This window comes from Nilaparvata lugens, chromosome 6 (genome assembly GCF_014356525.2).
Source record: "Nilaparvata lugens isolate BPH chromosome 6, ASM1435652v1, whole genome shotgun sequence".
Taxonomy (NCBI): Eukaryota; Metazoa; Arthropoda; class Insecta; order Hemiptera; family Delphacidae; genus Nilaparvata; species Nilaparvata lugens.
Window position 1 is genome coordinate 51,391,280 of NC_052509.1, and position 12,819 is coordinate 51,404,098.

The 12,819-nt window shown below is 32.0% G+C and overlaps 1 protein-coding gene across 6 annotated transcripts in view; it reads left to right on the forward strand.

Moving 5' to 3' along the window:
• Positions 1-11,744, forward strand: part of LOC111062852 (alpha-1,3-mannosyl-glycoprotein 4-beta-N-acetylglucosaminyltransferase B-like) — a 30,177-nt gene extending 18,433 nt beyond the window's left edge. For 4 of the 6 annotated variants that reach the window (XM_039431145.1, XM_039431144.1, XM_039431143.1 and 1 more), the window contains 5 exons: positions 1,818-1,928; positions 2,701-2,894; positions 6,551-6,678; positions 7,386-7,501; positions 11,225-11,740. In XM_039431145.1, coding sequence (XP_039287079.1) covers positions 1,818-1,928; positions 2,701-2,894; positions 6,551-6,678; positions 7,386-7,501; positions 11,225-11,257 — 582 coding nt within the window. In that variant the 3' untranslated portion in view covers positions 11,258-11,740. Of the gene's footprint in view, positions 1-1,817; positions 1,929-2,700; positions 2,895-6,550; positions 6,679-7,385; positions 7,502-11,224 lie in introns of all 6 variants that reach the window. The other 2 variants (XM_039431141.1, XM_039431147.1) reach the window with 1 other exon arrangement.
• Positions 11,745-12,819: the final 1,075 nt, after the last annotated feature.

A 12,819-nucleotide genomic window follows, 5' to 3' on the forward strand; every position in this document is an offset into this window, starting at 1 on the left:
TAAGGTCGCCAAATTTGGTAACTCAACTACAGCTATTATAATGTTTTTTATTTGCTCACACTTTCTTCCGTTTTCAACAGACTATGGAAAACTTTTTTCTGATCAGCTGCTACTTGAGGGACCAATAATCCTTTCTCTTGGTAGTTCAACGAATTATCCCAGAGTTGAGACCTGTTCCAAAATAATGTTTTTTGTTGCAAGCACAATATATTCCTGATTTAATCAAAATCGTTAGAGCCGTTTTCGAGATCCGTCCGACATAGATACATATATCCACAAACACACATATTCAAACAGATTCTTTCTTAGTATAATTATTGACTCCAATGATTACGATTTCATTCAATGAGAGCTTATTTCACATAATAATAACAGCTGGCATCAGAAGCAGAAATGTCAAATATGATTGAAATTGAAACAGTAGCGATCATCATCATTATTTTCTTCATCTGATCTAAAGTAACCAGATTTTGGTAAGATTCACATCAATGTGTCAGCATTGTTTGAAAGGGGAGCATTGATGCTATTGATGAGGAATACTGACAGTCAACAAACTGTTAGTATACATATTCTCCAATATTTTTATCGAAAGCTACCTTATATTTTCTTTGGTAAAACAATCAATGTTTGGGAATAATTGATTCATGGGAAAAGCGCCTTACTTCTATGCAAGATATTTTCACATTAGGAAAAGCAACAACAGCTATTTGACCGTTTTTATAAATAACCCCTTTCTTTCGCCCAAGTTAAATTTTGGCCGAATTTCCTCATTCTTCACAAACAGATTCCACAACGGACACTTCTGAAGTTTTTAAAATACCCCTTTAAGCAGTTTTCGCGATCTGTCGGATATACAAACAAAATTAGTCTTGATAGAATAGGATCAATTGATAGAAGCAACTCCCGTCATAAAAGTTTGTTTTATGAAAAATAAAAATTATCTATACTCCCAGGAATAGCTCTGATTGAAGCAGCAGTGCCCAATCAATTTGTTCTCGATAAATGCATTTTAATTAATTCTTCAACTTGGTGCCAACCTAATGAAATAATCTCAACTTAATGCCAACCTGACAAAATTATCAATTGGTCGCCAGTTATCAACTGTTTAGAATAGGTATTCTCTCTCTCTAGATTATAGTTCTATAGTAACATATGATATGGACATTTCAATAATTATAATTAAGAGATTGGGAGAAGAAGAATGTACATGCTAAAATACGAGCTTTAAACCCTTAAAAACCACCCTTAGAGTTGAAATATCGCCAAAAGATTTCTTAGTGAGAACCTAGGACGTATAAGGAAACTATATTCTAAGTTTTGTTGCAATCCATCCAGTAGTATAGATTCAGGTAATTTTATTATTGTAGGTATAATATTCGTAATTAAATAAAAAGAAAATTATTTTCTTAATTGAATGTGTGACCCTCCAAAAATCTTAATAATTTTATATTTATGAACTTTTTACCTTTAACTTAAATTTATGTTTCCAGAGATCAATTTCCCGGTTTCATTATTACTGTAACTTTTCTTGAATACAACTGAAAAATAAAACTATAACTTACATTATTAGCTTCATGCCAATTTTATGTATTTTTCAGAGATTTACAATTGTATAAATTCATCATTAGGATCCTCAAGGCGGCTTACCTGATTTTTTATATCTTACCGTAATATTTCTGTATTAAATTGTTCAAGTTCATTATCTGTTTGATATTGAAACAGTATATTTCATCTATTCTCTATATAAAAACAGTTATGAATAAATATATTATATTCATGACTAAATGAATTGATATAATATTTTTTTCTTTATCTATTTTCAGTTATTTTGTCAACAAAAAAAAGATCAGATATGGATCATCAAGACATCACTCTTTCAACATGTAGGCGTTCAATCATCATTGAAAGGAAAAGTGCAGAACCTTAAGGTAAAATATACTTTAAGAAAATTTTGAAAGTTCTTTCTTGTTTAACCTTTGTTAGAAATCATTTCAGTTTATTTTACTTGCTACAGTAATAACTTACATCAATTTTTCATAAAATATAATAATGAATTAGTTAATATCTCCTGCACACAAAAATGCATAAACTCTTTCTCAAGTTAAAAACTGACCATGACCTGTCAACTTCATTTTTTCACTCATCTACAACAAAGTTTATTAGTTCTGAAAACAATGAAAACAAAATGAAAGCTGCATTCATACTTGTTGATAATACTAGTAAGGTACCGCCATATTCAATCAATTTCTAAATTGCATTCTTTGACAATATATAGGAGAATTGTGTTGATAACTTCCACCGATATTTTTGTCTTATATGCCTTTTAACAAGACACATAAGGAAAATCCTGTTATCTCTATTACTGAAGATGAATAAACAAATAACTTTTATATCAAGATAAAATGCTTGAAAAACTTTTCTATGCCTTTCTAGTTTCTAGTATTATATCGTCTACAATACTTTTAACTGTAATAGAATAGGGAAACTTGCCCATCTACTTTTAAAGTAGTAGGCTAATGTGGTAGTTTAGAGCACTGGCATTTGAGTTGAACAAATATAATATGTGTATTAAATCAATAGCGTAGGCCTACTGTACTAGACGATAACAAAGTTTGATTTGAACATTTGACTGGGTGATATTATATCATTCATTGGATCATATTCTATCAAATTATTGTAATTTATACTTCACATTACTAGGATGAAGGGTTTGGAGAGATCGCCCTGTACTTCCCTCATCGAAATCCAGGGGCCACCGTCATGTCAGAAGTGAAGGCGTTTAAACGCTACACTCTGGATCGCGCCTACGTTGGAGAAACGTTTTTCTGGGGACTGGTAGCCAACAAAGGGGATCATCTCTATTTCAAGTTCAAAGTACCTCTAATTATCAAAAGGTAAGAAAGAATTTAAATAAACAACTTAGCATAATTTTACATAATTGTATGCTTTGGCATTCTCTCTCCCGGTCATGTGTTGATGGGAAGGATATTATTACTTTCCTTGCCCTATTACCATAGGTAAGGAAAGTATTGCTTTCCAAAAAATTAAGGTACCCTAATTTCAAGTTTTCAATACGTTTCAAGGTCCCCTGAGTCCAAAAACATGATTTTTGGGTGTTGGTCTGTGTGTGTGTATGTGTGTATGTCTGTGAACACGATAACTCCATTCCTAATTAACCGATTGACTTGAAATTTTAAACTTAAGGTACTTATACCATGAGGATCCGACAATAAGAAATCCAATAGAATTCAATTCAAGATGGCGGAAAAAATGGCGGATAATTACTAAAAAGCCATGTTTTTCATGGTTTTCTCGAAAACGGCTCTAACGATTTTTTCAAATTTATACCATGGATAGCTATTTATAAGCCCTATTAACTGACATGAGTCTCATTTCTGGGAAAATTGCAGGAGCTTCATAATATTCTTGAGAAAAATGGCAGTTACTAAAAAACCATGTTTTCACGAGTTTCTCAAAAATGACTTGACCATTTTTTTCAAATTCATACCCTGTATAGTTATTTATCAGCTATATAAACTGGCATGAGTCTCATTTCTGGGAAAATTCCAGGAGCTCCGTAATATTATTGAGAAAAATGGCAGATAATGACTAAAAAACCATGTTTTTCACGGTTTTCTCGAAAACGGCTCTAACGATTTTCTTCAAATTTATACCATGTATAGCTATTCATAAGCCCTATCAACTGACATGAGTCTCATTTCTGGGAAAATTGCAGGAGCTTCATAATATTCTTGAGAAAAATGGCAGTTACTAAAAAACCATGTTTTCACGAGTTTCTCAAAAATGACTTGACCATTTTTTTTCAAATTCATACCCTGTATAGTTATTTATCAGCTATATAAACTGGCATGAGTCTTTTTCCTGAGAAACTAATGGGGGGTCCACCCCATCCTTGAGAAATGGTCTTTGTAACATCCTTCTCGTGTATGTGGTAGGTAGGTAGAGCAGTTTATAAAAAGAACACTGTCATAGTCGAGATATTTCATCTGTAGAACAGCTGTTTTGACGACTTTTAGAAAATCATCGAATTTTACAATTTACACAAAGGAAAAAGTACTCTGAAAACAATTATATACACACATATACAGTACCTAATCTGATCATAGTTGCAAATATGTGGCCGCCAATTATCATTATGTTATTCCCCTAAATTATTCTCGTTTAAGAATGAGGCTTACTACAGTTCAATGAGCAAGGAAAGTTGTGTGAGTGTAACACACCAGATTTTTTTATATCCTTTTCAGAGAATCAACAATAATTTATTGAAACACCGCCGATTTATGAAGTTACATCACAATATTATAAATTATCGTTATTCTAAATGCATTCAATCTTCAATCTCATTAATTATTTTTTACTTTGTAAAATTAGTTGAATAACTGGCAATACTGTCATTTAATGTAAATTAGATTATAAGCCAGTGAATATTGTAACATACATAAATAAGGAACCCTAATCTAATCTATCCTCCAGCAATGAAGCAAAAAAGCTTTCTCTTGTTTTTGAGAGAAAAATATTTCACACTATTAAAGTTTTCAATAATTTTTTATGTAATCATAATCGATTCCAATAGCAATAACATTTTTTCAGGTATTTATTTAGAAGTGGGAATGTAGAACATCCGTCAGACATATTTTACAACACGTCAGTTGAAATACTGCCTGTGAATCATCTGCCGAAAACACAGAACACTGTGGCAGATGGCTTCGTTATTGTGGGTGAGTAAAAGTATTATAATACTCTTCAAAATACGTATTAAAATCGTAACTTTAATACCGGTCCTAACATTGATACAAAAAGTTTAAATTTGGAAAATTCAATTTTCCATCAGTGGAATCTAACCTCATCTCTAATAATAAAGTTATCTGAGTATCACTGCTTTTCTAAGGTTTCTTCCTTAAAAATTTAGAAGTAGGTATAATTTAATTTCAATTCTGGAGAGAAAAACATACTCTACACAAGATGTACAGCCTATATTTTTATTCTGGAGCCTATTATTATTCTGTATTATTGTGTACAGCCTATAGTATAGGGATATAAGCTATAAATATTAGAGAATATCATATTCTGGAGAGAGCAGCATACTCTACACAAGATGTAGGTACATCCTATATAATTTAATAGTAATATCTCTATCTTGTTTTATCTACTCTGTAGATGTGTGTGAACTCCACTCCCCTCTGTCAGCAGTCTTGAACTGTCACCCTCTCTATAATTATATTAGTAATATAGCATACTATACTATCATATTCCAGTGGGAGAAATTCTCTTGGTATCTAAAGAAAATATCTTCTAATCTTTGAAGTAGAACCCTTTAACCTGAAATTATTATTATTATTATTATATTATTATTATTATTATTATTATTATTATTATTATTATTATTATTATTATTATTATTATTTACCTTGATTATTAATTTAGTAGTAGATTCCCAATATAGCATAAATTTTATTTAATGATCAATTTTATACTTTTCAGGAGAGTTCAACAGCAAAGGAGTTGCAGAAGGAAGCTTGGGAAGCCAGTATGGTCTTATAAGAGAGCTTAGATTGACTATCAATGCAGTAAGTGAGCACCGGGCAATTCTAAGTGAGGTAAGATTTGTTTCAATTTTTCCTGTTTTTTAATTTAAAAACGTGAATTGAATTGAAAAGCTTCAACAGCAAAATCAAATATAATAGAAGAGAATGTGTTTAGCCCTGTAGAGTTTCATTTTTATGTGAATAAATATGAAAGAATAATATTGTAATTTAGTTATTTAAGAGATCTTACAAAGTTTTGTTTTCATGTAAGAAGAATACTCTCATCAAAATAGAACTTTATTTAAAGATATTTAGTTTTTTATATTTATAGCACCTAGTTAAATACTAATAAGCTGTTCTATTTTGACTTGAGAATATTGTTTGTGAAGGTAAAACCCATTGGTTATAAGTCTTCTATATTGGTCAAGGATTAAATTAAAGGTTATTTTTTCACATAAAAGGATGCAGTATTCATCTTTTGCACTTCCATTTGAACACTTAAGCAGTAATCTGATCATAGTTGCAAATATGTGGCCGCCAATTATCATTATGTTATTCCCCTAAATTATTCTCGTTTAAGAATGAGGCTTACTACAGTTCAATGAGCAAGGAAAGTTGTGTGAGTGTAACACACCAGATTTTTTTATATCCTTTTCAGAGAATCAACAATAATTTATTGAAACACCGCCGATTTATGAAGTTACATCACAATATTATAAATTATCGTTATTCTAAATGCATTCAATCTTCATTCTCATTAATTATTTTTTACTTTGTAAAATTAGTTGAATAATTGGCAATACTGTCATTTAATGTAAATTAGATTATAAGCCAGTGAATATTGTAACATACATAAATAAGGAACCCTAATCTAATCTATCCTCCAGCAATGAAGCAAAAAAGCTTTCTCTTGTTTTTGAGAGAAAAATATTTCACACTATTAAAGTTTTCAATAATTTTTTATGTAATCATAATCGATTCCAATAGCAATAACATTTTTTCAGGTATTTATTTAGAAGTGGGAATGTAGAACATCCGTCAGACATATTTTACAACACGTCAGTTGAAGTACTGCCTGTGAATCATCTGCCGAAAACACAGAACACTGTGGCAGATGGCTTCGTTATTGTGGGTAAGTAAAAGTATTATAATACTCTTCAAAATACGTATTAAAATCGTAACTTTAATACCGGTCCTAACATTGATACAAAAAGTTTAAATTTGGAAAATTCAATTTTCCATCAGTGGAATCTAACCTCATCTCTAATAATAAAGTTATCTGAGTATCACTGCTTTTCTAAGGTTTCTTCCTTAAAAATTTAGAAGTAGGTATAATTTAATTTCAATTCTGGAGAGAAAAACATACTCTACACAAGATGTACAGCCTATATTTTTATTCTGGAGCCTATTATTATTATGTATTATTGTGTACAGCCTATAGTATAGGGATATAAGCTATAAATATTAGAGAATATCATATTCTGGAGAGAGCAGCATACTCTACACAAGATGTAGGTACATCCTATATAATTTAATAGTAATATCTCTATCTTGTTTTATCTACTCTGTAGATGTGTGTGAACTCCACTCCCCTCTGTCAGCAGTCTTGAACTGTCACCCTCTCTATAATTATAATAGTAATATAGCATACTATACTATCATATTCCAGTGGGAGAAATTCTCTTGGTATCTAAAGAAAATATCTTCTAATCTTTGAAGTAGAACCCTTTAACCTGAAATTATTATTATTATTATTATTATTAACCTTGATTATTAATTTAGTAGTAGATTCCCAATATAGCATAAATTTTATTTAATGATCAATTTTACACTTTTCAGGAGAGTTCAACAGCAAAGGAGTTGCAGAAGGAAGCTTGGGAAGCCAGTATGGTCTTATAAGAGAGCTTAGATTGACTATCAATGCAGTTAGTGAGCACCGGGCAATTCTAAGTGAGGTAAGATTTGTTTCAATTTTTCCTGTTTTTTAATTTAAAAACGTGAATTGAATTGAAAAGCTTCAACAGCAAAATCAAATATAATAGAAGAGAATGTGTTTAGTCCTGTAGAGTTTCATTTTTATGTGAGTAAATATGAAAGAATAATATTGTAGTCTAGTTATTTAAGAGATCTTACAAAGTTTTGTTTTCATGTAAGAAGATTACTCTCATCAAAATAGAACTTTATTTAAAGATATTTAGTTTTTTTATATTTATAGCACCTAGTTAAAGACTAATAAGCTGTTCTAATTTGACTTGAGAATATTGTTTGTGAAGGTAAAACCCATTGGTTAAGTCTTCTATATTGGTCAAGGATTAAATTAAAGGTTATTTTTTCACATAAAAGGATGCAGTATTCATCTTTTGCACTTCCATTTGAACACTTAAGCACTAAACTGATTCGTGTGGCTTTCTGCGTTGAACTCTTTTTATTCCATGCACGTTCAGCAGCTGGATTGCTTCCACGTTCACATGTTGATGAAGTCTTTTCTCATGTTTTTTGCAAATCTTTGGATATCATTGATGACTGTCGCCACTCCCAGGTCGCGGTGGAGATCAGAGTTCCTGATCTACCAAAAGTCCATCACTATATACATTGGTGCATGCGATTTATATTGTAGTTCTGATTTTTTAATATATTATTTGGGTACATAAGAGAAGTCCAGAACCAATTTCTTCATGCAAAATTTCCTTGTGCTAGATACAGAGTGCACCAAAAACCTCGTATTTTCGGTTCATTTTCCAGTTTTCAGCCATTTCTGCCAAATCTCGTAATCGGACAGAAAAATTTGCTCCCGCATTTTTTTAGATTATAACATTCTGAATAAAATGAGATCATTCGGAGCTCTCTATCTCAAATGAGTAATGATTTCTCAAAAATGAGTGAAATGTGAAGAAAAAAATCAATTTTGATGAATTTTAGTTTTTGATCAACAATATCTTCTGATTGTTACCATTTAGATGTATAATTCAAAATCCCTCTGGGTGTATTTTTGTGCTCTACAATCTGAGATCAGGTAGAGCGCTCTATCTTATATAGATTTCTAGGTACACCTGACAACAATGCTCCTTGTATTGTGAAAAACAACTAATTTTCAGCTTCAACCATCATCACCAACTACATTGTCCTCACATTGATATTTCGCACAATGACATAAGTTCATGAGATCATGTTCTATGAGAATCACCAGTTAGATGCACTTCATTTTAGTATTTCCTAGTGGAGAGGCTCACTTAAGGACACCTCAAGGATCAAAATTTCAAACACTTATAACTTTTGACACAATACTCAGATTTCAAGGCGGACACAATACTCGTCAAGGCGGTCCAAAATCATGCATCATAAGTCAATTTCGGTCGAAAAATGGGAAATTTTTGGTTGATTGTACTTAAGCCCATATTCAATACCCAAAAAATGGCCAATTTCTATATTCAAAGCTCGGTCACCTCTTATTATTAAAACTTGATCTTGAAATGTACAATAGAATTTCCTCTTTCATCTGCTGTAAACGATTCATGAAAAAATATGTTCGTAAAGTGAGAATTGATTGTTGAAAAAAATCCGGAAATTGTAGATATTTTTCTCATATTAACGGTTTTAGCAGTTCTATGATAAAGAAAAGTGATTCAAGTTGGATTTTAGGCAACTGAGCTCGTAAAAGATGAATTTATCTACAATTTGGAATCAATCGTGAGTTTCTATGATGTATCTGACTCGTTTTAAAAACTCTTGATCAACAGTAAAATTGAGAAAAAATGTAAAAACTGAAATCGCCATTTTTAAAATCTTCTGTAACTTTCGAATTTTATTGTAATCGGAAGTATTATTTATTGGAGTGGGTAGAGGGGTACGATTTTCACATCCTCACTAGATTTGGAAATTTTATCAGAAGTATTTCACAAGACATGCAGCTTTGAGTATAGAAATTGGCCATTTTTTGTGTATTGGAATATGGGCTTAAGTACACTCAACCAAAAATTTCCCATTTTTCGACCGAATATGACTTATGATGCATGATTTTGGACCGCCTTGACGAGCCGAGAAGAATGAAATGTAGTAAAATCTGAGCATTTTGTCAAAAGTTATAAGTGTTTGAAATTTTGATCCTTGAGGTGTACTTAAGCGCGCCTCTCCACTAGGAAATACTGAAATGAAGTGCATCTAATGGGTGATTCTCATAGAACATATACTCATGAACGTATGTCATTGAGCGAGATATCAATGTGAGGACAATGTAGTTGGTGATGATAGTTGAAGCTGAAAATGAGGTGTTTTTCACAATACAAGGAGCATTGTTGTCAGGTGTACCTGGAAATCTATATAAGATAGAGCGCTCTACCTGATCTCAGATTGTAGAGCACATAAATATACCCAGAGGGATTTTGAATTATACATCTAAATGGTAACAATCAGAAGATATTGTTGATCAAAAACAAAAATTCATCAAAATAGGTTTTTCTTCACATTTCACTCATTTTTGAGAAATCATAACTCATTACTCATTGGAGATAGAGAGTTCCAAATGATTTCATATTATTCAGAATGTTATAATCTAAAAAAAGGCGAGAGCAAATTTTTCTGTCCGATTACGAGATTTGGCAGAAATAGCTGAAAACTGGAATATGAACCGAAAATACGAGGTTTTTGGTGCACTCTGTATCTAGCACAAGGAAATTTTGCATGAAGAAATTGGTTCTAGACTTCTCTTATGTACCCAAATAATATATTAAAAAATCAGAACTACAATATAAATTGCAAGCACACCCCCTTTTTTATGTCTATATTGACTGGACTACAAGGAGCGTCTCCACAACTTCTGAGTACTTTATTCTGGAAGCGCTGGATGATGTCGATAGTGGATGGTCGGGTGCAGCCACAGAGTTGATTTCCATAGGTCCACACCGGCTTGAGAATCTGCTTGTAGAGGAGCAATTTGCTATAATTTGACAACTTTGATGTCCTCCCAAGTAGCCAGTACATTCTTGAATTTTATGCCAATTTGTTCTCTTTTCTTCTTCACATGCTCCTTCCACCCAAGCTTGGCATCCAGCGACATGCCTAGATACTTAGGCAGTGTTGGATTAGGATACAATATTCCCATTGAGTGTTAAGGGCACATATTACATTACATTTACATTTATTACATTCCTTAATCACAACATCAAATTAATGATTGGGAGAGAATCAACAGGATAAACCCAAAACTGTTCCTCTCCCTAATTTTGATAAAAATAGTCCAAATGAGGTTATGAAAACACTTTTATAAAAATCACAAAAATTTACAGTCCAAATATACATTATACTAAAAATTTTGTATCTCGGTTGATCATAAAGATGAAACAAATTATTATTACACTTGAAAATGCATTAATAAATTGAAAAATATTAAAAAACTTGATATTGAACTCTTTTGTTTGTGAAGTTGACTCGAACTGACTTTGCTTCATTTAAAAAATATATTTAGTGATGATATATTATCAATAAAATTCAGAGCTTTCTCGACAAATGAGACTCTCAATCAAATTTCTCTCCTGAAAAATGCTTTTTCTGTAGATAATCTCAATATCTTTGTAAAGATATTCAACATTATGTAGAAGAGCAATGTAAACTAATTTCTTGATTTTTGTAAGAGTTTTCCACATGTAAGTGAAGTACATCTCAATTTTCCATGATTTTTACAGATTCACATTCAACCAGAAAAAAGAAATGAGTGAGAAATCTCTATTAGGCAGTGGAAAGTGTTTGTGGAAATCTTCTTCAGCCATAATGCAATTTATAATTGAATATCAGGAAACCATCTCAAACATCTATAGAAAGTTGTGTACAGACTTAAGCGCCACGAACCCACGTCACTGAAAAAGTAGAGAAAGTTTATCTTCAGTTGAACTCTGTATTAGCTTGATGAGATGGGCGAAATTTAGTGATACTTCTCAAAACAATTGCATTCGATGAATTTCATCGATTGAGAAAATCATTTTCATTGAATAGATTTTTTACTCATGACGATTTTAACCACCAGTCTTCAATCTCTGTGAAAAAAAGATTATCATTTTTTATTATTAGCATTTCATTATGAATAAGGATATAATTTCGAGATTATTTCTAATTTTAGTTTTAGTGCAGTACGGTAGCTTATATTTATTCTTTGTTAAGCTTTTTGTATATATATTGTATTTGGCGAATAAATAAATTATATTAAACTAACCAATGAATTTCAATTTCAATTTTATTGATGTCATGCATTGTACAATAATACAATATTGACACAAGTCAAATACATAGTCACATTGGCGAATTACATTGTAAAAAATATTAAGATATTTAAATAACAAAAAATAGTTCAATTCGCTGCCAAGATGACAAGAATCACATCATTTTAAAAATTTCTCAATTCAAAAAGTTCCATTATACTGTAAAAGGATTTTTCGATCAGCCAATCCTTCAACTTAATCTTCAACAAAACTTCAGAGTCAATCTCAGATATAACAGGTGGGAGAGAGTTCAATATTTCCTGCTCATGTGAACAGGACTATCTTGGAAAAAAGACGTTCTATGAGCATCTAGTCTTAGAGCATTCCTAGACCTCGTGTTGTACCCGTGTATATCCTCTAGCCCAGGAAACTCTAATGTTTGAGTCCATGTAGTGCAGCCTCGAGTATGTATAGACATGGAAGCGTCAGAATTCTTGCACTTTGGAACAGTGACCTGCAAGGGGTTCTGGGAGGTTTCCCCAGCATCATCCTGACCACTCGCTTCTGTGCCTTCAACACTCTGACAATTCCAGATGATGAGCCCCACAAGATCAAGCCGTAGGTCAGTAGCGGTTGAAAGTAACCATAATAAGCCGAGAATACTACTTTCTTGTTCAGACTCGTCGTTAATCTTGATATCGCAAATGTTGCCCTACTAAGTCGCTTCACGACCTCGTCCACATGGTTATTCTGCCTCAATCCAGAGTCAACCTCGATTCCTAGAAAACCACAAGCACCTGTAGATTTGATTTGAATCCAACTTGAAATTTAGTAAGTTAAGAGAATTCCGGGCGGTTGGACTTACTAATAGAAAAATCCATAAAACAGGTTTTCTCGACATTGACTTTCAGTTTATTTGTCTTACACCAATTCTCGATGCTTTCTGTGACGCGCTCTCCCTGCCTCAGCAATTGCTGCAGATCATTCTCAACAATAAGAAAGTTCGCATCATCTGCAAATAGAACGCTACTGGCAAGAGGTACATTACTTGGTAAGTCATTTATATACAATGAGAACAATATCGG